Genomic DNA, 27,029 nt, shown 5'->3' with positions numbered 1-27,029 from the left:
AAAAAGTCAGGAATACAAAACACAAAGGAAACAGGGAGAGGAAAGGAAATTCACAGAGGGGAATGAAGGCAAAAGGGAATAAGGAATGGCTACTCAAGAGCACCTAACATACTCAAATTGTCATTTCAGTAGGACTCCAGACTAGTGGAACTCTGGGCACTTAGATAGGCAAAGCTTCCAATGTAATGACCTTGTACTAATTTCCTATGAAGGATATGTTAACATAGATCAAAGTATGAATGATGCTAGGGCTTGCTGTTTCCAGATGTGGAAGCATTCGATTTTCATGCTTCTAACTGACTACTACGCTCACAAACACACATGTATAGATAGGCCTATACTGACAATACTGTTAAGACTACCATTTCAGTATGTAGAGAGAAACTATGTTCCAATATATAGAAGAAACATAGTTACTGTACATGCATTCTAAAGCAATAAATTATTTTCACCAAAAAGACATGCTATCTGGTTCAAATGATTTCTAAAGGGCTTGATGAAGAACTCCCAGTCACAACTTTGCTATAAAGCTTTTTAACCTGATGTGAGTGTTCGGGTTAACTATTTAAATTCACATTTTCACTTGAAAACTGACAGAAGTTTCTAACACTTATTACCTATAAAAAATGCCTATTTTTTTAAAAAAAAGTTAATGGTGATTATTGGTCACCAACCAGCATTTGCTGAATGCTTACTATGTGGTAAATAATACTGTGCTTAGTCTTTAGAAAATATGAGGAAGGCATAATCTACATAATAACTCAAAGAACTTTCAAACTTCAACATTTAAAATAAAAAGGTTTCTTAAAAATTAATTTCTATATTTTTGCATTCCTGGTGTTGACACTCATTCTTGAATTGTGACCAAAAAAATCAAAATAACAAAAAGAACTCCATCAAATCATTAACCATGCCTTTTAAGTTACTTGATCTTTTAATGCAACAATAGGAAGTCAATTCATTGATATGAGAAAGAGATAAAGAAATCCAAAAATTAGTTTTCTCAGGTTAACTGACATGGCTAAGATTCTCTGTCGTTGTCTACCGGAGAGGAACCTGAATGTGGAATTAGTAGAAAGCTTGTCTCCATCCAGTTGCATGATCATTGATGAATCACTAAACCACACTCGGTTTCAAGTTTATTCACATGGAAAATGGGTAATTTTACTCTACCTGCCTCTGGGGTTGTTATGAAGAAAATATTTTTCTTTTTAATTACAAAACACTGTTAAGTATAAACTATTACTACCATGTCAATGATAATTGTTTAAATGAAAACAAAACTTCACCTTTGCCTTTAGTTTGAGAGTGATTAGATGTTCTCTCCCAGAAGAGTCTTTGGTTTTTAGCTTGATGGTACTAAAGGAAGTATCCACATATGCAAGTCTGTGGAAGAAAGAGAATGAAAATGATGATAACATTTAGGGGAATTACAATTTGAATTTTTTTCCGTGTTCCTATTAATCTATTACAAATATTAATCAGAGGCAGTCCTGCGTGGCAGCCATTTCTGTGGCTGTAGATTTACTGCTGTTAATACACCGGCCTGGTGCTTAATGCAGTCATATATCTCCGGGTTATTTACAATGTGTGTCAAGGCTCACGCTGTGGTCAGTGAGCACCATGTTTCAGTTTTCCATCACTGGAACCTTTGGCACACACAGCATGTTCCTGTCAACCTCTACTTAGGTACACATTAAACTTCCTGTCAAACTCTTTGATCCATTTCTGCAGTTTCATACAGTATGAGCCTTTTATGCTTTTTTTATTTGTTTTTCTCCTCAATGAACTTCTCTTTTATTATCAATAATGTTCTTGTAGAATATCCAGCTGATATTAGTTCATATACACAAATTGATCCTCCAAGGAAAATGCTATACAAGTACAGGTACAACCCGACTTATTTCCAATAAATTTTCCTTTATAAAAAAAGTTTTATTCAATAGACATTCAATATACTGAAGTATATTCAATATACTTCTGACACTTAACCTTGGTCCATATAACTAATATTTTTAACATATAGCATAAGCACAGGTGTTTTGGTTTTAAGTTGCTACAGAAACATGAATTTCCTACAATGGAGACCAATACACTTTGAAATACATCATTCTGTGGAAATATGGTCCCCTGAGTAGTATAAGCTACTGCCAAAAAGGTTCAAATTTAGCAGTATATTTACTAGTGAACTGGGCATGCGGATATTTTTTGACATTTTTACAATACCATTCTCTTGTAAAGATAAAAAGCAGTCTAAGAGTATTGCACAACTTATCACCTAGACTGATGGCAAGACCCATTAGAGTTCAAAACTAGCATTAGCCTCCTGACCTATGTAACAATTTTTTTTTATACCATTATATGTGAGTCCAGTCACTTGAGCTGGCATGCTGGGAAAATGGCTTTTTTGCAAGAGATGCTGGGCAAGGAATTGTGGAGCTCTCTTTTCTGCAGTGAAAAATAGATCTGAACCAAATAGGGCACAAAGTCTTAGCTAGAAGAAGTAAAACAATTTGCAACCCATGGTACTAAACTTTAACATATAATATTATTTTTTTTAAAAAGCATTCTTAAAAAAAATGAAACCCTGATCTACTTATATGCCCATCAATGTCTCCCCTAACATCACCCCTGGAAGCCAAATGTCAAAAATTCATTTATTTATCAGGAGAGTGTCTCAAAATGATGTCACTTATCTATACAGACATTTGATAATATCTGTTGATTTGGAGGTATCCAAATCAGTGAATAACATTTTTCAAATTTCATGAGTTTGTCCAGCAAGGTATAAAATACTGCCTTAGCTACGGATATACAGAAAGGTGTTCACAAAAGCTTGTTTCAAAATGTTTATAGAATGGGAAAAGTCATTTATTAAGTTTTTAGTATATACCAAAAGAAAGTGAAATACATCCTGCTCTCAAAGACCTCACATTTTGGGTAGAGGAAACACTACACATGGGAGAACTCAACTACAAGTCAAATGGAAATGTCTGTTGGTTCTTACGATGCATCTGGAGGGGGATGACTCAGGCCCTAAGGTCCAGGGGCTCTTAGGGCATATACTGGGAAAGCATTATCCAGATGGGATCCAGGTTGGTGAAATTCAGACTGGGGCAGGTGGGGAAAGTCCTATGCCTATCTGTGTATTCTGCTGTCCAGTGATCTCTGTGCTGGAGGGTTAGTGATCCCTACATAAGTTGGGTCTAGGTTTAAAATACTTTTGTTAAATGAAAATTTAAAATAAGTTCTAGATCAAGTCTTCATTATCATCATCATTTATATTGGTGCTGCTAATACTACTACTACTATTACTACTATCATTTGTATAGCACTTTGAGATTTTCAAAGCTCTTTCTATTATAGGTAACAGGAAAGAAAAATCAGACTGGTTTCACATGGATCAAAAAATAAAGGCAATACAAGAGATGCCACTTCCAAAATGTTATGTTTGTTGTTAAAATGACGATCAGAGCAAATCATCCTATCAAAGCATGAGGAATAAAACAAAGACTAGAAAGTTTTTAAAACTTAAAATTAATCTTTGCAATGATAATTTTACATTTAAAAATTATAGGAATTACCTATTAGCATTGATAAAGAAATTTAAAAGAAAAATATATTATTATATATTTTAATGAAATTATTAGATATTACTATTACATGTGCTGTATTTTCGTTACACTGATAATGATTCAGTTGTTTGGAAAAGATATAAAGGGAGGGGAAAGTCATAGGGATCATCTGAAATCCCTTCCTAATATACAGGTTGATATTATTTAAATGACTAAATGTTATAATAATTTATATATTCTTGTTATCTTATATATGTTTTCAGAATGGATTGAAGCCTACCTCGCTGCTAAAGCTGAATCCATTTCTAGTACAGAAAGACTACTGAGTGACTTTATAACAATAAAGTCCATTGACAATCATTGAGGGACTCATCTCACAAGTCAGGTAATGAAGAAAAGCTCTCCAAATTCCTCCCCCTCCTCCATAACTATTTTCTCTCCTCTTCATCTCTCTTTTATGTGTGATCTTCATCCATTAGAATGTAACCTCCTTGAGAGCAGAAACTATCTTTCTGTGTCTGTATTCTCAGAATTTAGCACAGGGTTTGGCATATTGTAAATGCTTAATAATTGCTGACAGTCCAATTAAAAAAAAGGCAGGCACTTGAGAGTTAGCTTGTAGTGGCCAAAGAAAGAGTAAGAATGTCTTTTTACTCAATAAATAAAGTTCCTGAGGGGCAGCTAGGTGGCTCAATGGATAAAGCACTGGCTTTGGATTCAGGACGACCCGAGTTGAAATCCAGCCTCAGACATTTGACACTAGCTGTGTGACCTTGGGCAAGTCACTTAACCCTCACTGCCCCACAAAAATTAAAAACAAAAACAAAACAAACAAACAAAAAAACAAGGTCCCTTTTGTTTGCCCCAATATGACTTAGAGATGAGATTAGCAGAGGGAATAGTTATTGTAGGAAGAACTGGGTTGAAATTATGCCTCACATAATTATGACTAGATGTGCTGTCCTGGGCTTGTTACTTCATTTCCTGGTGTTTCAGGTTCTTCATCTTTTCATGAGGCCAATCTTAGACTCTCAATTAATGATATTTTTCCAAGGTACTCTTCAACCCTGATCTCTATTTAGTAATTATGAAAACTCAACTGTAACCAGGTAGCTTTATTTTACCATCTCTGTGGAATTTTACCTTTTGTTTCACAATTACCAAATATGGGAGGGGGAAGTGTTTTTTTTTGTCTTTCTTCTGATTTAACAAGAAGAACTCTGACAATCTGGACCTCTCTCCAAGAAGATGATTGTATATTTAAAAAATAACATACCTCTGACAGATCTGGCTAAAATTTAGCAAGAGTAGAGAGGGAATTTTTTTCTTCCATACCATGTCACATAATCCATCTATAGGAGAGAGAAACCTGAAATGCTGAGCAGTTGAGTTGAAAGGGAAATCACACTTCATTTACTAAATAAAATGCCAGTTAAAAGGGGCTCCCTCTTCTTGCCAGCATTGGGTTCTTTCATAATTTGAAAGCACGTGGTTCTTGGAGTAAAGAAGTTTCCTACCTAGCTCCAAAGCCTGTTTACCAAAATGCATTACTTGATTCCTTCCATTCTGGAATGCTCCCACTATTGGAATGGAAACCCTGTTTACTAGCAACATTAATGTTTTCAGCTTTATTTCCTTCAAAGGCCATTTTGCAAAATTACATAGTGAGAAGGGGAGAAGATGCTATGGAGACCTCTATTTGCATTATTCACCTTTAAAATTCAGTATAAAACCCTGTACATCCTATCCATATCCACCTGCCCCACTGGAGGAAAAAAGGGCTTTTGAGTTTAGTTTTTTTCTGTACTCAAGTACCAACAAAAATAACTTTGGCTTTTGACTCTCTTTTCCACTGACATCAAAATTTAAATTGGTTTTTAAAAAAAAGAATAAGAAAACATGCAATGGTGGAAGTCAGCCTAGACAGATAACCACTCCACTCCACTTCAAATAAAGTGCCACATTCTGAATATGCAGACCAGGTAAGAACACATCTGGATTATTCACTAGGTTCAAAACAAGGCCTAAACACTTCAGATTGGCTGAGGGGCCTGGTCATACCTTCAGGGGCCTCTAAAAATCACTAACAAGTTGGAATTGGAGGGTGGAGTGTCTGGCATGAGACAGAAGATTGTAGAAAACCTTTTGAGAAGAAACTGCTTGAGGAGGGAAATAGAAGAACATTCCAGTCTCAGCTTTGGTCTCTCTCCTCCCCTCTCCTTGATCTGAAAAGGACTTCATGAATTTCAGAGGTCTGGAGGATTTGGGATTTTCCATCCTCTCAGCATTTCTGGAAACCAGAAGTTGATGGCAGCTTCTGCATCAGCAACCAAGGACAGAGCAGACAAAGATTCGAAGCTTACAAGCAACATGACTCAGGGCAAGTTACTAAACATCTGTCTGTTTCAGCTTCCTCATCTGAAAATGGGGACCTTAATGGGTCCTACCTCAGGGCTGTCATGAGGATCCAGTGAGGTGATAATTGTAAAGCATCTTAGCATAGTGTCTGGCACATGATTAGCACTTTAGAAATGTGAGCTATTATTAGCGATTATTATTACAAGGAGCTCAGCAGAAAAAGTACACCATAACTAAAGGGAGCATCTTGAAGATTCCAGCAAAAGAACTTTGAGGAACTTGTGAGTTATACCTTTGTAGAAGTGATCCCTAAGCTTGAACCGGCATTCCCTTAGATCCTAAATGGACTGGTAGGAGAGTGTTTCATAAATCTGGGGGAAGGGAGAGGAGAGGAATATTTCTGTTTTTGTTTTTTTTAGTGAGGCAATTGGGGTTAAGTGACTTGCCCAGGGTCACACAGCTAGTAAGTGTTAAGTGTCTGAGGCTGGATTTGAACTCAGGTACTCCTGACTCCAGGGCCGGTAGGAGAGGAATATTTTAACCATTTTCTACTAAATTCATAACTTACATGAATATAGAATCAAAACAGGAAGCACAATGGTGGGGGCTCATGAATTACTGAGCATTAGAAAAATTCCCCTAACCTCTAGGGACACAGTAGCCAAGTTCTGTAACTTGACCTTCAGTGCAAGTGGTGGGGGAAGTGCAAAGGAGTTATTCCAGAGCCTACATGTGCTTCAAAAATGTTTTGACCACACTCTTTTGACAAAAAGGATTCTGTAAAGTCAAACTACCAGATTTTTTATTTAAAAAGAGAGCTTGTCGGGGGCAGCTAGGTGGTGCAGTGGATAGAGCACTGGCCCTGGATTCAGGAGAACCTGAGTTCAAATGTGGCCTCAGACACTTGACATTTACTAGCTGTGTGACCCTGGGCAAGTCACTTAACCCCAACTGCCTCACAAAAACCCCCCCAAAATAGAGGCCTATATTATAATTATATAGATAATTGTCTATATTATCTTCTAAAAAACAGAATGGCTTTCTTATACTGTCATACTAAAGTTTCAAAATTCCCTATTACAGGAGAGCATTCCACTCCAAATTATACATTTAAAACCAAATATAATATACATACTTTTATTTGATTCAAATCTAGAAGTAAAATTGCTGCTAAGATTGTGCTAAGTTTTGTTGTTACATTCTACTGAAGGAAATACAGCTACACACACATACAGACAAGAAAAAACAAGGTAATTTGAGGAGGGTAAGACAACCATCAACTGGATTTAATAAAGGTTTCAGGTAAAAGCTGGCACCTGAGTGAGCTGTGAAGGGAACTAAGATTCCAAGAGAGAGGTAAATAAGGAGTGAGTAAATTCTAGGCACGAGGGAATAACAGTCTGTAAAAAGGCAGGAAGAAAGGAGACAGAATATTCAGTAATTAGGCCAGGTTAAACTAGAGCACAGAATTCATAAACAACAATATGAAATAATACTTAACTAAGCAAGCTGTGGGACTGTGGGAGGCTTTAAGTGACAAGCTGAGAGGTCTGTATTTATCTGAGAGATAACAGGGCACTGCTGAAGATTTCTGAATTGGGGATTTTCACGGTAAAGCCTGGATCTTCCTAATATTAATTTGGTAGCGTTGCAGAGAATATTTGGAGAGGGGAGAGACTGGAGGAATATAAACCAATTAAGAGGCAATTGCAATATTTCAGTAGAGATGATGAGGGCCTAAACAAAAGGAGTGATCATGCAAGTGTAGGGGAGACAGATATGAGGGATGTTGCAGAAGTAAAATCAACAAGAATTGGAATTATGGAAGAAAGACAAATCAAGGATGACTGAGACCACAAATATGGATGACTGGAAGGAAAGTGAGGGCCTAAAGAGAAACTGGGGACTTCAGAAGAGGGGCAAGTTTGAGAGGGAAGATAAATTCCAATCCAATAATTTCTTATGAAAATATCTACACTGTGCTGGGGATCCAAGATAAAACAAAAGACAATTCTTACCCTCAAGCAGCTACATGCTTCTTAGTTCCATAGGATGAAAATCTTGTACAAATTTTCCCAAATATTAATAGATTCTAGCTAACATTATAATTCTGAAAAGCCCTCAAGTTTACAATCATTTGAGTTAGTCATTCAAATTATGATGTGCCAAGGATTTAAAATAAATTGTGCCAGATATAGAAAATCAAGCAGTAGACCAAAAAGAAAAACTCCCCACTTCCTTTTCATTCATTGCTTAGAAATTGGCTCCCACTAATGAACTAAACTGGCTCTCCTGCTAACGACATCATTATAAGGAGACTTACTAATCTGTATAAATCTTCACCCTCTTTGACCTTTCAATTGCATTTGACAGTGTTGATCAACCTCTCCTTGAAACTGTCTCACTTGGCTTTCACAGCAATGAACTCGCCTGGTTCTCTTCCAACCTTCCTACAAAGCACAATCCTTAACGTTCTCTTCTCTAGTTACATTTATATACTTGTAACCCACTCTCAATTTCAATTTTAGCTTCTGTGCTCATGGTTAACAAAACTACATCTCTAGTTCCACACTCTACTGATTTCCAATTCCACGTCTCTACCTTCTCCCAAGATGTCTCTACTGAGATGCCCTGTCATGACTTCAAATTCAACTTGATAAAAAATAAAATAAAATTGATAGCTCCTTGCCCTACCCTTTAAATTCCTCATTTCTATCAAAAGCAATACCATCCTCCATGATCCCATAATCAAAATCTTGGAATCACTTTAGACTCCAAAAAAGAGAAAGGAATTTGGCAATCTTCCTCTGCCACTTGCTACTTGGGTGCCCTTGGCAATTTATTTATAGGGCCTTGCTTTCTTCATCTGTAAAATGATGGGTTAGAGCTTTCCCTCTAATCAGTCACTTAGAGTATGAAGCCACCATCTTAGCCAAGCCAAGGCCTCCATACCAGCATTCTAAAGGTTTTCATGTTTCTATTTAACCACAAGTCTTATCCATTATAGAAACCACAGCCAGATTGATTTTATTGCACATACAAAAAGAGGATTATATGTGAACCTATGATTTATAAGAAAGAGACAATAGGCTGGTCCTATAGTAAGAACAAGGCAGGACAAGTGAACAAAATCAGGAGAAATGGAGGAAGGCATCCAGAGGATGGGGTGGACAACCTAGACTGACTTTTGGGAGAACGTGGCAAGCTTAAATAGGTGGTGATCTGTATGGTTGGAGGAACCTTCAACCTGATGAGATCCCAGCTCTATTTCAGTAAGATAACCCCTTAGTTCATAATTTTACAGCAGTCAAAAAGAGGATAAGAACTCACAGTGTAATGAAATACTTTTAACCTACAATTATAAAATTAAATGAACAGGGGCAGCTTAGGTGGTGTAGTGGACAAAGCACCAGCCCTGGATTCAGGAGGATCTGAGTGCAAATCTGACCTCAAACACTTGACATTTACTAGCTGTGTGACTCTGGGCAAGTCACTTAACTCTCATTGCACGCCTCCCCCCCCAAAAAAAAAAATAAATGAACAAACATTTCTCTGAAGGCAACATGTTGAATTTTGTTGAGCAAAAAAAATATAAAGGCATTTCTGAAATATATTAAGTCCTAATATTGTTATCAAAAACACAGTCAAATCCTATTCAGATGCCCCAGAGCCACATGGGGGTGGGCGCTGAGATTTGAAAATCCATGCCAATGGAGGTACACTGACAGGTGCTTTCAAGCTAAAAGACTCTGAATATGGGCCCGAGAACGGGCTAGATGTCTGATGCCCGAGGACCGGTCTTGCTAGTTAAGTGTAGAACGTCTCATCACTAGGTTAGCCGTTACTAGTTCTAATCACAAAGAAGTGTGTTTTTCAATCACAGCAACTCTCAGAGATCACCTACTAAAGTCAAAACGCAGTGTGACCTGTATCGGGGATCACTTGTTACAATGAAATCACAGGCGTCCTAAGTACTGAAGAAACATTAAATAATAAGCATACTTATCCCAACCCAGAGCTTCTATTTCTTCAACAAGACAAGAGTAGTACTGAGGAGGAGGGGGTGGTGCGTACAGCTCTTGTTTATTCTTCAGTGCAACTTCCTGTTTGAAAAAAAAGACAAATACACATACACACATCAGCTCCAGTGCGATGGGATCAGTACCAAATTACTAGAAACAATTTCATTAAATTCTCTGGGCTAATCCCAAACCCCCATAAATCCAGCTGACTCAAACCTCTTCTCAGTTATGAGAAAGTTAAAGAATTTATCAGGTGATTTAAACAAAGGCAGTGAGGATGCTGGGTGGGGGGATGTGAATTTAAGATTTCTAAGCTTTCACCATCCATCAAATGTCATTCAGGCTATACAAAAGTTCATCTAATAATAACTATCCTCAAACTTTTCTACTTCTTTATCCTTTTCAAACTTTCATCAGAAAACCGTAATATATGAAATGCTCCAAGTGGCTTCATTGGCACAAAAGTAGGAACTCACTACATCCTTATCCAAATAAAGAAACAAAATAACTGTTCTAATTATTCATGTCCTAATTCCTTCCATTCTTTGGCTCTAGTATCATATACTATTTTTTTCCTCAACAGGGCTTTTCATCACACATCAATAACTCAAAAGTCATCTTGAAAAATCATGCCCACATGTCAGTGATGATAATTGATTGGTAGCATTTATACAGTATATTCAAGATTGCAAAGTACTTCACAAATATTATATCATGTTTTCCTCATAGCACCCCTGGGAAGTAGGTGCTGTTATTATTCCCAATTTACAGATAAGGAAACTGAGGCAGGCAGAGATTTAAGCGACTTGGCTGGGATCATACAACTAATAAGTGTCTGATGCCACATATGAACCTAGGTCTTCTTATGTCCATGTTCAGTACACTATCCATTGCACCACCCAGAAGTCAAGAGGATGAGAGTAAGGCCCTCCCTACTCTGATCCATATGGAAGATCCAAAAGATGACCCAGAAAAGAATCACATGGTCTGAAGTGGCATGGATGGATCATAATAAGCACCCAATGGATGAAGGACTCACATCATTGATACACTAGAGTAATGGCTACATTGCCCTCTATTGATCTCTCTAAGGCGATATAGTTAAAAACTTACAACTAAATCGATAAAGAAAACAAGATCAAAATCAACAACGATGAGCAGTTGGCAGTAAGAATGAATACTGCTCCATTTTAAAGTTGCTAACGTTTACAAATTTGGCATTTGAAAAAATATTTTAAGATACTCTCAATTTTATTGACTGTAAGAAATATTTACAAATTACTTTGGTGTTCACATTGTCAGAAAAGCCAGAAGGCATTACGAAAGTGTAGGAGTGCAACAGAAGGAGGAAAGGAATTGACAAGAAAAACATTGGGGATGAGACAGAAAATTTAAGTTTTCAGAAAAAAAAAAATCCAAGTTGGGAGGGAAAGAGAAAAGCAGAAAAAGAGAGCCATCAAATTTTAACCCATAGTATGACCTAAGTTACAACCTCTTAGTGCAATCCAGGCAATTCTTAATGCTAAATTAAAGCAACTGTTGCTCTGCACTGGTAGAGGAAATAGCTTTCCTAGAAAGAAGATCCCCACAGTAATAAAATTGCAGGTTTGGTGAGAAGACAGCAGTAATGACAGAAAAGGTATTTTCATTCTATTCTTGGGACCCTTACATTTAGCAAAGCTATTATTCTCCACAGAAAATTATGGTGAAAATGAATGAAATGATTATTAATAACTAATTATTTGTGGAAGATCCAGAGTCCCCCCCCCCTTTTCTATAGTCTTCATTTCAAAGTTCATCTCTTAAAAGACATTACTGAGGAGATTGAATTAACTCTCCTCAATCTTGGTCAGACACCACCCAACCTTCTAAGGAATTTAATCTAAGACAGGGAAGTTCATTGTGTTCTACTCAGTTTAGGTGGGGATAAATCCTTTGATTAGATTGCCAGAAGTTGGGGGTGATCTATGTATAGAGATAGTCTGTCCAAGAGTAACATAAAGTCACTCTCTCAGCCTCTCATTGGAGTGATTCCATTTCTCACTGTAATATTCATTCTCTCACTAGTTGTCAGCCAATCAAAGTTTATTATCACCCTCAGGAACACCCACTCTTCCAAGGGCATATAAACTGTGAGTCCACCCTTATGAGGGGTCTTGGGCATTTGAGAGTGCCACTGACCTCTTTTATTAATAAAATACTAGCATTATTAATAAAATGATTATTGACACTGAAATTATATTTTAAAAACTTTTTCAACATCATAAAATTACAATAATTGACAGATTTTCAGGTTTAAAATAGAAATTCATAAACTAAAAAAACATTGCATTTATTATTTTAGAAAACAAAGTCTTAAGGCTAATAACCAAAAGGACTTTTCTAGTTCTAAAACTATTCCAAGGTGAAAGTACATTGTTCAGTTATGTGACCCCCCACATTCAGTTACATGATCACATATGGGATGGCAACCCACAGTTTAAGAAGCTTAGCCGATGCAATACGAGATTTGGTTAGGAAGATCCTAGTTCAAATCCAAAGATACTAACTGTATGACCTTTTTATAACCTTTATTTTATACCTTTATATCAGGGGGCTGGACTCAGTGGGCCTAGAAGGTCACTACCAAATTCTAAATCTATAATCCTATAAGCGACAGGATGGTACAATGGGGAAAATTAAAAACACTGGATTTGCAATCCAGTGAACACCTGGATTTGAATTACTCTGTTATTTACTCCCTGCGTGAAGGTACGACCTCTCTTGGCCTTTGTTTTTTCACTTGTAAAATGGAAACATGGAGGTCCCTTCAGGCTTTAAATCTACGAGCTCATGAATGCCTACATATAAATTCCTGTAGTACAATAAAGACCTAATGAGAATATACATGTCTGAAAAACAAGAAATCTATGTCCTTTTTAATAACATTATAAAATGTGAGTTTTTTTAATTGGACATGTGCTTTCCAGGGTGGAAGGAACTACAGATGATCTGACACAATTAAGAGGATTTGAGTTGGACTGCTCTGGGTTACACAGGCAATATGGGTCAGGGATGAAATGTGACCATTGGTCTTCCTAGCTCAGAAAACTGTTTCTCCAATATAACACACTGATTTTTATTAAAGATACTTAATACTGTGCTGAAAATAACCAGAAACCCAAAAGTATAATTTTAAATATTAAGTATTTTTGTTGTTACAAGGGAAATGAGTAATGTTTGCTTTATTTACAAATGTCATAGCTATTTTTCTGAAATTCCAGGTTTTATTCAGAAAGACTATAAACTAGAAAATCCTTCATGCTTATTAATAATAAACTAATTCATTTATATGTAACATTTTCAAGATTGTGAAGTGCTTTGCAAATAATAAGCTCATGAGGTAAGATTTAGTACTCCCACTTTGCAAATGATAAAAAACAAAGTCTCTCAGAAGTTAAATAACTTGCCTCTTGTCATACAGCTAGTGTTTAAGGTCAGAGTTGAACAGAAATCTCCAGAATTTCCTATTCCCCTTATATCATACTGCTTCATGATAAGGGAAAACTAACCATCACCATCCCCTTCCCTAAACACCATTATCAAAGTAGATTTTCTTTGTAGTTTTTGTTTTTTTGGGGGAAAAAATCAAGATAGGTCTATAATCACAAAATTGCTATTATAATTAAGACTATAAGATGGGAAGGTAATGCCAAATAACTCAATGTACTCTCTAGGTTTTAAAAAGTAGGGCTCAGAATAATCAAGCTTCATTAGTATCTGTATCTTAAGTAATTTGTTACAAAAAAGCCAGGTCTATTTTCTATGGCTTAAAAAACAGGCTACTAAAGCCAATCTTTCTCAGAATTGATTCTCTACAACAGGAGAGGCCAATCATCAACCCAATGATATCATATACCTCTACTGAACTTCATGTCCAGTCCAGGATATAAGCATAAAAGAAAAATAAACGTCCACTACAAATTATGTTGATGTGCTGATTAAGAGTAATGTCTTTTAGAGGAAAAATGATATAATAAATAGGGAGAGTAATGAAGGCATTCTAACCAAACAGCTATAGAAAAAAAAAATTTCATAGCAAACTATTCAAGGTACAGTCAGTGATTCAGGATTATCATCCTTGCTATTCAATCTCCACAGAAAAGATAAAACTAGTAACTACCTGCAAAAAGAGATGCGATCCATTTTTAGGGGGTGGGGGTGGGGGAAGGGGTAAGAATTTAAAAAACAACATAAAATTTATACGGTTACCCTGATGTCAATCAATATAAATTTGCTAACTGCTTAAATCATTAAAATCAATCATATCATTTCTTCATCAGTGACAAATCTTGTCTTATTACTAGCAATCCAAGAAGATCTCACTAATAACCTTACATTTTTAAGAGAGCTCTGTTTTCATTTTTTGTTTTGTTTTGTGGGACAATGAGGGTTAAGTGATTTGCCCAGGGTCACACAGCTAATAAGTGTCAAGTGTCTCAGGCCAGATTTGAACTCAGGTACTCCTGAATCCAGGGCCAGTGCTTTATCCACTGAACCATCTAGCTGCCCTGAGAACTACATTTTCAATGAGCAACAAAATCAGAAATCTATTCTTGTTTATTTTTTTTAACAAGTATGCTAAGTTTAAAAGGAAGGATCACATTTTCCTATAAAGATGTATAGGAAACATATAATGTTAAACATTTCATGCAACTTAGAAACATGCCTCAGTAGTTCTAATGGTTAAAGTTCCAACTGAGTCATTCCTGTGTTTATATGAGATGACAAAAATATTTTTACATTAAACTAAAACAATTATTTTTTATTTTAAAAAATTAATTATTAATTTTTAATAATAAAATAATTATTTTTTACCTAAGCCATATTATAATTCTCTGACTTTTTAAATATATAATCATTATTCCTTCAAATTATGTGATAAGTATATGTATGACTGATGGCTTAGGTAAAAAATAGTTTTCCATAATGACTGCTTAATAGGGTAAAGTTGTATAACTTTACTCTAGTTCCCAGATACATTTAACTTTTTTTGCATCATGCTACAGCTTGACTTGTAGGGTTTTTAAAAAAATTCTCCTAATTTTACTAAAGAAAAAAGGAAACATCCCTTACACAAGTTAATTTTTTACTTCTCAATGTTTTACTACTGGCACATGTTAAACATCAGATTATAAGGAAATACATCATTAAGGTGTTTAGTTTATGAATATTTCTCTTTCAAAAGCATTTGTTCTTAGTAATGTAAATATAAATAAAAATATCTTGAAATTCTTCTCCATTCTTAGGACATACATACACACATAGTTTCTGCTGTTCATTTGTTTCAGTCATGTCCAACTCTTTGTGACCTGACCCCATTTTGGCTTTTCTTGGTAACAATTCTGAAGCAATTTGCCATTTCCTTCTCCAGTTCATTTTACAGAAAAACTGAGGCAAACAAGATTAAATGACTTGCCCAGGGTGACACAGCTAGTAAGCATCTGAGGCTAGATTTGAACTCAAGACAATGAGTCTCTGACTTCAGGCCCAGCCCTGTATCCACCTCATCATCTAACTGATACACACACACACACACACACACACACACACACACACACACACACACACAGAGTTTGTTGTTTTCTTGGCAGAGATACTGGAATGGTTTATCATTTCCTTCTCCAGCTCATTTTACAGATTAGGAACTGAGGCAAACTGGGTTAAATGAATTGTCAAGGATCCCACAGCTAATGAGTGCTTGAAGCTGCATTTGAATTCAGGTCTTCCTGACTCCAGACCCAGTGCTGTATCCACTGGGCTACCTAACTGCCCATAATCTCTCTCTCTTTCACACACACACACACACACACACACACACACACACATTTATATACATACACATGTATATATGTGTATATGTGTGTCCTGGATTAAGAATCACATAATGCAAAAACTTATTTTTACAGAGGCTAAACAAGGATCTTCAAGATCACTTGATCTAACCAACTCATTTACAGATAAGGAAACTGAAGTCCAGAGAATGTAAGCATACTGCTTAGGGTCTCACTTAGCTATTAATTTTAATCTCTTTCCATGCCTCATTAAACTTTTCTTTTTTTAATCACAGTTATTAAAAATAAAAGTGCTATGTAATTTAAAAAATTCAATAATTCTAGAATTATTATTCAAATGTTTCTTAGCTTACTAAATTTACACACACACCTATCTTGGGGAATCTGGCACCTCTTTTCCATTTTTAAGCATAATATCTAACCTTTCCCTGGATTTTCCAAAAGTTCTTTGAAAGGACTTTTATTGTACATTCATGACCTTCATCAACTGGCCAGAGCAAATAGTAAGTACTATCCATGTATTAGTTTATTATTTAATCAAACAAATTCCACCAGGAATTAACATAGGTTAGGGGGATGGACATAGGTTAAGGGTAGCCGGTTGCTACCTACCCTAACCCAATCAGTAATTTTATAGGGTGGTAGGAGAGAATCTGAAATTCTAATTATGCCAGTTAGAGAAACAGTAAAAACCTATAGAACGGTAATACAGTCAGAATAAATTTCTTACCAAAATCATCTTCAACTCCATCATAAAGCTCACCAGGTCAGGAGAGTACTGCAATCTCTAAATTAAACAACAGTTCCAATTAATTTTACTTGTTCGTTGGAATTAAAATGTAGGTCAATCTGAATGTGAAAAATTAAATAACAAATTAAACACATTCGCATCTCTTAAGTATAGTAACTATATAAAATATTAACATTTTGACAATTATCTTTATGGGATATATAGTAGGGTTCTTAATAAAAACAAATTTTTAAAATTCCAATAAACAGCCCTCAAATAAATGTCAATGGAGGATATTAATCTGAGACCTATTCTACTAATACCATAGTACCTACCTTATTTGTTTAATAGATTGTGAACTCCCTGTGGGTAACACCTACCTTTTATCTAATCTTATTATCTCCCCCCCCCAGTCTTAGCATAATGCTCTACTTATAGGAGGTGTTTAATAAATGTTTGCTGAATTGAAGTTAATTGAATTTTTCCTACAATCCTTAAGACTAGATTGCAACCTGATTGTACATTTTCATCCAGCTAAAAGGAGAGAGGGAAAGAAATAGGTTAATTAAAATCTAAAAACATTGTGTTTAATAAAGGGGAAGAAAAGAAACTCATATAGTTGAAAAATGAAATTAGAACGAATGGATTCAAAATTAGTAAAGAGCAAAACTTTATATACTGTTTTGATTCCCTCTCATGACCTTGAAGACTAATAACCATCATTATTTCTGTGACAGAATCATCCTATAGCAAACTAGTCAGTCCTCTAAGAGAAAGCAACAACTGTTGGAAAAAGGTGAAAAGACAAACTTACAAAAGCAGAATGAATATTTAAAAATAATGTCTAAAGCTCATTGAAATCCCATATAATTTATTTTTTAAACCCTGTAAGAATCACAGAATAAAAGAAAGCAATGAAAAGGAAGATTTTACATTGTCTTCTCCCTTCAGCTGAAACCCTGAATTATTCTTCTGCTTAACATTGTATTGTATTGCCAGTTACCTTTTGTTAGCTATTGAACCAATACTGCGAGTAATTCTGAACAAGGTCAACAAATGAATTTTTTCTCCTCTTCCTTTAGGAAAAAAAAAAATATTTTTAAAATCAAGGTTGTTGAATACATATAAGTGGTAAATTCAGAGTTGCAGAGGATCTCATAGGGTCATCTAGTCTAGCCAAGTCCCTTCATTTCATGAGGCAAATGAGGCCAACAGAAGATAAGTGATTTACCTATTAAACCCCTATTGTAAATAATTCTGCATGAGTTTAACAAATGAACTTTCCTTTTCTTTTTTGAAAAAAAAAATTTTAAAGGGTAACAAACTTACAATGGATACAGTTTAATGATAAATAGAATCACACATTTGGATGGGATATTCAAGGTCACTTAGTCTAATTTCTTCACTTTTTGAGCATAACGGTCAAGTCACTTGCCCAAAGTCACTCAAGTATTAACTGATATGACCAGGATTTGAACCTAGTTATTCTGACTCCAAATCCAGGACTCTTTCCACTATGCCATCTGCTATATAGCTGCATTGAGAGTTTTGAGTAGGTGGTCTATTCTCTACTGACCACTTATAATTTCTCTTCTTTTTTTCCCTATAGGTGAGAATTACAACGTAATTATTAACATTGGCTATGGCAGATTTCTGAACCCTCCTGGCTTATTCATTATTATGAATGTTTTGTATAAATTAAATGTTTCTAAGAAATGGTAACAGTCTGAGTTAATATCTTTACTTTTGTCAATTTCTGAATTTTTTGGCTGACAACTTGTTTTAACAGGTAAGCAATGCTACCACATTTCTAAATTTTCCTTTTTCTAATTTCCCAGTCATTTTGACCTATGCTTCAACTACTCAGTGAACTGACTGTTAGCACACAGATGATTTGGAAACAATTCCCACTTTGGTAATCAATCATTTCACATCAAGATTTTGTTAGTTTTATTTTTCAATAGCTTCTGACTCTTAAAGTATTTATACATGAGGTTTCTAAGTAGTCTGAAAACCTTGGGCTATTTTAAATTCTTGATCTTAAATTATATTTCACAAAACCATTTTGTCCATCCACCCCATGATCAAATTTACATTGAAGGTACCAAGTATTGAGGCAGAGCCAAGATGGTAGAAAGAAGCCAGGAAGTTGTCTGAGCTTTTCCTAGTTTCCCTCAGAAAAAAACCATTAAATTAAGCCTCTAAATGGATTCTGAACCTACAGAAAGACAGAGTGAAACAACCTTCCAGTTTAAGGTAATTTAGAAGGATTTCAGGAAAGTCCTTTCTCACTTGGGTAAAAGGGGAGCTCAGTGCAAGGCAGAGGGTTTCCAGGCAAGCCAGAAAAAGGTTCTCAGTCACAGCACAGATCAGCAGCTGAGGCCCCGTGGTCCTAGATTAGTAGTCTAGTGGTACATCAGGCCAGTTGTGAGGTCCCTAGCCCCAGTGCAGAAGGCAATCTGCCAGCTGGGGTGTTCCATACCAAGGCTTCTTAAACTTTTTCCACTTGCAACCCCTTTTTGCCTGATAAATTTTTACAAAACCCCAGGTTTATAAAATAGGTATACAAAACCTTTTACTGCTGCCAATTTTTTTGTGACCCCCACAGTTTAAGAAGTTTTGCCTTACACAACAGATGTGACCAGGCAGGACCACTCCAGTGCAGTGAGCAAACTACAAACCCCCAAGGCTCTAGCACAAAAACCCAGTGACCAGGCCCCTGGCTCCCAGCACAAGAAGCTTGGGACAGTGCCCCCTGTGTCCCAGTAGCAGATATCAACTTTAAAAGTCACAAAATAGGCTAAGTATGAGTAAGAAACAGAAAAGAACCCTCACCATAGAAAACTACTATGGCAACAAACTCAGAAAATGACAACATCGTCAAAATGCCTATAAGCAAAGCCTCAAATGGGAAGATGAATCGTTCTGAAGGCGAAAAAGCCTTCTTGGAAAAGCTCAAAAATGATTTTGAAAATCAAAGAGGCAGAAGAAAAAATGGGAAAAGAAATGAGAGGTATGCAAGACATATATGAAAAAAGAATCAACAGCTTGGAAAAGCAAGCACAAAAACTGACCAAAGAAAAACTTCCTTAAAAAATACAATTGGACAAATGGGGAAAAAATCCAATGAAGAATACAGCTTCTTAAAAAGTAGAATTGGCCAAATGGAAAAGGAGGTACAAAAGTGACTAAAGAAACTAATTCCTTAAAAATTAGAATTGGATGATTTCTGGTTCCATTTTCTGAATTAGTTAGGTGGCACCATGGATGAGTTCTGGGCCTGGAGTCAGAAAGACCTGATTCAGACATTTACTAGATGTGTGACCTTGGACAAGTCACTTAACCTCAGTTTTCTCAACTTTAAAATGGGGATAATAATAGCACCTAGTTTCAAGGGTTGTTGTGAGAATCAAATGAGATTTTTTTTAAGTGCTTTTTAAAGTCTCTGACATATAAAACAATTAGAATTGGGCAGGTGGAAGCTAATGACTATATGAGACATCCAGAATCAGTCAAACAGAAACAAAAGAATGAAAAAAGAGAAGAAAATGAAAATACCTATTTAAAATTACCAAGTATCAAGGTATATGTAGAATTAGTTTGGAGAATCTGGCCTATTTCTCCATAGTATGTAATATGTATATTTATCAACCAAATTGTTTCTTATGTATACATTACATTAAAACTATAAAATTCTATGGCAAATGCAATTACAGAGACAACTTTGTTCAACAATCTGCTGAGTATCAACAAGAAAACAAGCAACAAATACCACTAATGTTCACTAATGTCAGGGATGTCCTACATGAAGGCTATCTTGGGCAAAGGCCAAATTGAAGAGAATCCTCATTAACAGAGAAGCCCTATAATGATGTTGTTTGTAAAAACCAACTTCTCATAGTTACTCGAAAGAGATCAGCCTCATGATAAACATAAGAAAAACAAAAAGTGGATGAAAAATAAACATTGAGCAGAATATTATATTATCTTCCTAATTGGTCTCCCCGACTCAAATCTCTCCCCATTCTAATCCAACTTCTAAATAGCTGTCAAAGTGATTTTTTCAAAATCATAGGTCTGTTCATGGCACTCCTCAATAGACTCTACTGATTCTTGTTCATAATAATCTTGTTCTTTCATAGATTTCCAATCTTCTTACACATCATTCACTTCCACAATCTCCTATCAGGCCATCCTAGACCACTTGCTGTTTTTCCCATATGATGCTCCATTTCTCATCTCCATGACTTTGCCCTGCTCTCCTCCTCCCTAGACTGCTCTCCCTCCTCATCTCTCTCTGCCTGCAAATCTCTGACTTCCTTCAAGATAGGCAGAAAGGTGACATGGTGGACAAAGCAATGGAGCTGGAGTCAGGAAGATGATTTCAAACCCTGAGCAAGTCATTTGACTTCAATTGTAAGCACATGGTGAGAATAGTCCATCTGAACAAAAATACAGCAGGATAGTCAAAATGAAGCACTAATTTAAACATCCAATTAAAATACATAGTAATTGTAGTGCCAGAGAGGGAAGAATTGATCATACAAGGCAGAAAGGACTTTAATATACTTTTGAGGCTCAATTTTACTAATTAATCATGTCAAAACAAAACTTTATTTTAAGATTGGGCAATAAATAATAATTAGGGGAAAATATTTTAATACAAAATATGTATCCATATATGAATATGGAAAGAAAGTTAAATGTAGAGAAAATAACAAAACAGCTGTGTATCGACTTTTTTTTTTTGAGGGGCAGTGAGGGTCAAGTAACTTGCCCAGGGTCACACAGCTACTAAGTGTCAAGTGTCTGAGGCCAGATTTGAACCCAGGTCCTCCTGAATCCAGGGCCAGTGCTTTATCCAGTGCGCCACCTAGCTGCCCCTGGGTATCAACTTTATATGGAGAATATAAATAACTTTTTTTCTAAAAGGGGGGGTTTACTCTTTAACATTTTAACATGACTTTAAAATATCTTATTAATTTAAAGCTCTCCAATATATACAAACACCTTTATGAATTGAGAATCTAAACTTAAAAATAATCATGTGTAGCATATTCACTTATTACCTGTGTTGTCTATACAATCAATTCCTAAATATACATATACAAATTAATGATTCCTATTATTCCAGTGATCTGAAGCTTTGATATATATATATATTATATACACACATATTATCAGTTACAGTTCTTACCAAATAATAAAATCATTGCTTTTTGCTCATCTATATTAAGATATTTTTTAAAAGACATACTTGGTTTAATATCTGATGATATCCATCCAGTATTGTCTTCAGCTGCCAACTACAGAGTATTCTAAAAATTAAAAATGGAACACAAGGTTTTTTGTTGTTTTTATAGGTGATACATGGTTTTGTCCTCACTCAAAACATTGTTTTAAAGTTTCTTTATATGATAAAAACACAGACATTTATACGTATGTACCAAAGAAAGAAAATAAACATAATTCTAACAATTTAATTTTATTACTTATATTTAAAATACTGTCTTCAAAATGTTAGTGTTAATTGTAGCTATCTTTAAAGCATTTAAAAATATGAATTTTATTACCATGATTTTTTAAAGTTTAGGCAGTAATATAAAGGATTTCAATCAGCATATGAGATTTTTTTAAAAGTGATTTTTATATAGTGCTTTAAGGTTTGCAAAAGACTTTAATAATAATAATAATAATAATAATAATAATATCTAACATTTACATAGCACTTACTCTATGCCAGGCACTGTACTAAGCACTTTATAATTATCATCTCAGTTGATCCTAATGACAGCCCTGGGATTTAGATGCTATTATTATCACCATTTTAAAGATGAGGAAACTGAGGTAAACAGGATAAGTGACTTGCCCAGGATGCCACAACTAATGTCTGAAGCAAAATTTGAACTCTAGTCTTCCTAATTCCAGGTTTGGAGCTCTATCCAGTACGCCATCTAGTTCCCCTGTGAGGGGATATGCATGCCACCATGAATTCTTATTCCCATTTTACAGAGAAGGAAAAAGGCTAAGTAATTTGTTTAGTCTTATAATTAATAAGTATCAGAACTAGAGTTTTTAACCCAGCTCTTTCCTGATTGCCAGTCCAATATTCTTTCTACTACATCAAAATATGATTAATTTAAGGACAATACATGGTAATTATAACTTACCAAGATAGTATCATCCTTAACAACAGAACTCAAATATTTTCTTTTCTTTTCTTTTCTTTTTTTTTTGCGAGGCAATGAGGGTTAAGTGACTTGCCCAGGGTCACACAGCTAGTGAGTGTCTAGTGTCTAAGGCCAGATTTGAACTCAGGTCCTCCTGAATTCAGAGCCAGTGCTTTATCCACCATGTCACCTAGCTGACCCCTGAACTCAAACATTTTCCTACTGAATGAGCTTCTTCTCCCAAAAGGAGTTAAACAAAAATTTTAAAAGTTAAATAAAACCAACAAAGCTGTTTATTATACTCTATCAGATGTATATTCATAGAGGAGATAGCATCCCCTGTATTTCCTTCCTAGTCAGATCACATCTGGGATATTGTGTTCAGTTCTGGATGCCATATTTGTAGAAAGGTGTATCCAGAGAAGGGCAAGAAGGGTAATGATAAGCTCTAGGTGAGGTCAGGAAGGGTAAGTTACAGGAAGTGGTGATATTTAGCTTGGAGAAGTTGTAGGATGGAAGGCAAGAGAAACACTATAGCTGTATTTAACTCTCTGAAAGGCAGTGACTAGGAAAAAGGATTTAGAGTTTGGGTTGGCCCAGAGGGCAGGATTAAGAGCAAAGTGATGTCATTTTGGTCCTCTTCCAGAAGGAAGAACAACAACCAATCAACCAACCAGGAGCAATGGGAGAAGCTTCAAAGAGGACAACTGAGGCAAGAGGTAAAAGAAAGCCTTCCTCCTGATCGGCACTACTTGGGAAGTAGAATGGGCTCCTTAGAAGGTAGTGGGTAAGACTTGGGACTAGATTACTACCAAGGTTCTTTCCAAATCTGAACTTCCACAAGTCCATTTAAAAAGCCAGGCCACAATCATGGAATATCTTTCATCTTCGAAAGTGGCAAAAATCAACTACCAACATGGAGTTTTTTGTTTGTTTGTTTTGTTTGTTTTGTTTTGCTTTGTTTTTTTAAGAAGTAATGGAGAGCTAGTATGGTAGAGTAGAAAAAGAACTGGCCTTGCAGTTATGAAGAGCTGAGGTCAATTCCACTTTAACCTAGCTTTATGACTCTAGACAAGTCACTTAACCTCTTGATGTCCCATGCAACTCTCTATGACTCCAAGTTAAAGAGAAAGTACCCATCAGCATGGGTAGGGGAGGTCTGGGGAAGGGGAAGTCTGGAGTTAGGAAGACCTGAGTTCAAATGTGGCCTCAGACACTTAGCTGTGTGACCTTGGGCAAGTCATTTAACCTGAGATTTCCCAGAAGGCAGCCAGGTGGTTCAGTGGATAGAATGTTAGGCCTGGAGTCAGGAAGCCCTGAGTTCAAATTTGACTTCAGACACTTACTAGGTGTGTGACCCTGGGCTAGTCACAACCTCTGTTTGCCTTAATCCACTATAGAAGAAAATGACAAACCACTCTATTTGGCAAGAAAACTCCACAGACAGTATTAGTGTGCTGTTGTCTACAGGGTCACTAAGAGATGGCTATCATTGAACAACAATAAGAGGAAGCTTCTCGCCTAGAGCTTCCTACACACAGATGAAATAGTATATCTGAAAAAAGTACTGAATTTATGCCTATCTAGCCATATTCTCTCACCCAATTCCCCTGTAAACAACAGAAGGCATTCTTAAGCTAGCTGCCAAGGGTGTGACATATATTCTATGCCTTATGAACTACCCCTAAACTTAAATGATTCATACAGACACAATATCATCTTTGATTTTGTGCCCACTTAGTATTAAATTATGCACATACTCAATAAGCGTTCTTGAACAAATGACTGAAAGAAATGCTTTGCTACTGGTATTAAAAAAAAACACATATAAGTTTTCACCTGATGGAAAGGAACTGTGTGAGACAGGCTATAAGCTAGTGAGTAGATGGAAAAATCCTACCTCCTGAGGTAGGCTGGACCAACCCTACAGAGGCTGCAATCCAGATTCCAGGTGAATGACAAAAGGAGATATCAATCTACATGAAAGAGAACTGCATATAACTTGATTTTCTACCCAGGAAAATTTGGTTCAATTTATATATGAGGTGGAGTTTTAATACAAGATTCATGGTATCATCACTTTTAAATGAAAGAAGAATACTACCTTACCTTGCATTTTTTAGTTGAAGATTTTCAGGTAACAATATTCTAACATGGAAGTCCCTCCCCTGTAGAAAATATTCAAACGTCATAATCAAGTTTGTGAGCTTTATTTTTATTTAGTTACTTTGAAGAAATAAATTAAATTTCATATATCCTTAAAGTTTCTATATTCCCAGAAATATTAGGAAAAGGAAATTTTCTTCTGATACTCTGAAAAGAAAAACTGGGGGAAAAACAGCCATAAACTGTGAATCAATGATTGATTTCAGGACAAACAACTCAAAAGTGTTCTCCTTATGGTGAATCTATACCAATACCTCGATATGATGTCACATTTTCAAGATTTTAGATAGACTAGACAAAGGAGATATAGACAAGATAAAGATAAATTAGAAACAATGGAACACAATGTTGAATAAAGAAAAACATAAATTACTTAGGTCGAAACTTCCTATATGACAAAAATTTCTGGGAAAACTGGAAAAACTGGCAGAATTAGGCTTAGACCAAAATCTAGCAACATACTCCTCAATACATTTTATTTTTTTAAAGTAATATTTTTATTAAAAAGTTAAAGTAACATTTTCATTTATAGTTTTGAGTTCTAGTTTTTATCCTTCCTTCCCTCCCTACTCTTCCCCCTCCTTGAGGCAGTAAGCAATCACTTATGGGTAATACATGTACGTTTATATAAAACATTACCACAACAGTACTTTTGTACAAGAAATCTCAAATAAAAGAAAAAAAATGAAAAAAAAAGTGAAAAACAGCATGCTTCAGTCTGTGTTCCATCAATATCAGTTCTTTCTTTGGAGGTGGATAGTATGTTTTATCAATAGTCCTTTGGGATTGCCTAGGAGCATTGTATAGTTGAGAATAGTTGTCATTCACAGTTCTTCATCAAACAATATTGCTGTCTCTGTGCATGAAGTTCTCTTGGTTCTGCTCACTTCACTATACATCAGTTCATACAAGTTTTTACAGGCCTTTCTGAAATTATCCTGCTTCTCATTTCTTATAGCACAGTAATACTCCATTATCATCATATACCACAGCTTGTTTAGCCATTCCCCAATTGATGGGCATTTGATTTCCAATTCTTAGCCACCAAAAATAGAGCTACTAGAAATTTTTTTGTACAAATAGATCTTTTTCTCTTTTGGGGTGTGAGGGCCAAAATTTGATATACGGAGCATTATAATTTTTACCACAGGGGATATTTTTGGGATATAAACCCAGAAGTGGTCCTCAATACATTTTAAATAGATATGTGACTTTAATACTAAAGATCATATTATAAAAAGATAGAAGAGAAGTAGATCCTGTACCTTTCACAGTTATGGGTAAGAGAGAGGCAATTACAAAAGATAAAATAGATAACTTTGACTATATGAAATTGAAAAGCTTTTAAACAGATGCACCAAAGCTTTTAAACAGATGCACCAAGGATAAAAAGTTGAATAGGAAAAACTCTTTGTAACAAAATTCTCTCATAAGTGTTTCATATCCAAGATACATAAATAATTAACAAATATATGAATATATATATGAAATCAAGAAAAGTATTTATAACCATATATATATGTATATACGGTTATAAATACTTTTCTTGATTTCATATATATATAAAACACCAAACTAAATATTAACAACCATATGAAAGGATGCTCCAAATCACTAACAACTAGAGAAGTGAATCAATAAAACCCTGAAGTTTCACCTCACGCCCTGCAAATTGATTAGTTTGTAAGCTCCTTGAGCAGGGACTGTTTTTTGCCTCTTTTTGTATCCACAAAGTTTAGCACAGTGCCTGGCACATAGTAGGCACTTAATAAATGTTTACTGATTGACTGAAATTTGCTAAGATAAAAAAATGAAAATACTCAATACTGGCAAGGTTGTAGAGACTTGGCATTGTGGGTGGAGCTAATGAATTGGTACAACCACTTTGGAAAGCAATTTGGAATCATGAGAATAAAGTGACTAAAATGTGAAAAGATTACATTACCGAACTATAGAGTCAAAGCCAATAAACATTTATTGAGTACCTACTACTTGTCTGAAACTGTGCTAAGCACTGTGGATACAAAGGAAAGCATATGACATTCACTGACGTTAAGGAGCTCATAATCTAATGGGGGAGGGGGGAGGGAACAACACATAAAAAGAAGCAGAGAGTGAGGAGGGAGAGGACACAAAGGTAGGAAGTGATGATAAGGTAAATGCCCTAAATGGCT

At 35.6% G+C, this 27,029-nt stretch overlaps 2 protein-coding genes across 4 annotated transcripts in view; one reads left to right on the top strand and one right to left on the bottom strand.

Annotated features, from left to right (window-relative positions):
- The window catches only part of VRK2 (VRK serine/threonine kinase 2), a 152,936-nt gene extending 134,780 nt beyond the window's left edge, over window positions 1-18,156 (top strand). Inside the window, exons 13-14 of the transcript XR_006355071.1 lie at window positions 3,839-3,960; window positions 18,129-18,156. The gene's annotated coding sequence lies outside the window, so the exon portion shown is untranslated. The remainder of the gene's footprint in view (window positions 1-3,838; window positions 3,961-18,128) is intronic.
- FANCL (FA complementation group L) overlaps window positions 1-27,029 on the bottom strand; it is a 79,741-nt gene that overhangs the window by 38,274 nt on the left and 14,438 nt on the right. For 2 of the 3 annotated variants that reach the window (XM_043989834.1, XM_043989836.1), the window contains exons 2-6: window positions 24,799-24,857; window positions 21,777-21,837; window positions 16,520-16,576; window positions 9,936-10,036; window positions 1,290-1,386 (exon numbers count right to left, since the gene is read on the bottom strand). In XM_043989834.1, coding sequence (XP_043845769.1) covers window positions 1,290-1,386; window positions 9,936-10,036; window positions 16,520-16,576; window positions 21,777-21,837; window positions 24,799-24,857 — 375 coding nt within the window. The remainder of the gene's footprint in view (window positions 1-1,289; window positions 1,387-9,935; window positions 10,037-16,519; window positions 16,577-21,776; window positions 21,838-24,798; window positions 24,858-27,029) is intronic. The other variant, XM_043989835.1, reaches the window with a different exon arrangement.

Source organism: Dromiciops gliroides, chromosome 2 (assembly GCF_019393635.1).
Source record: "Dromiciops gliroides isolate mDroGli1 chromosome 2, mDroGli1.pri, whole genome shotgun sequence".
Taxonomy (NCBI): Eukaryota; Metazoa; Chordata; class Mammalia; order Microbiotheria; family Microbiotheriidae; genus Dromiciops; species Dromiciops gliroides.
The sequence above is the reverse complement of the archived record's forward strand: the minus strand, read 5'-3'. Positions and strand labels throughout refer to the sequence as shown.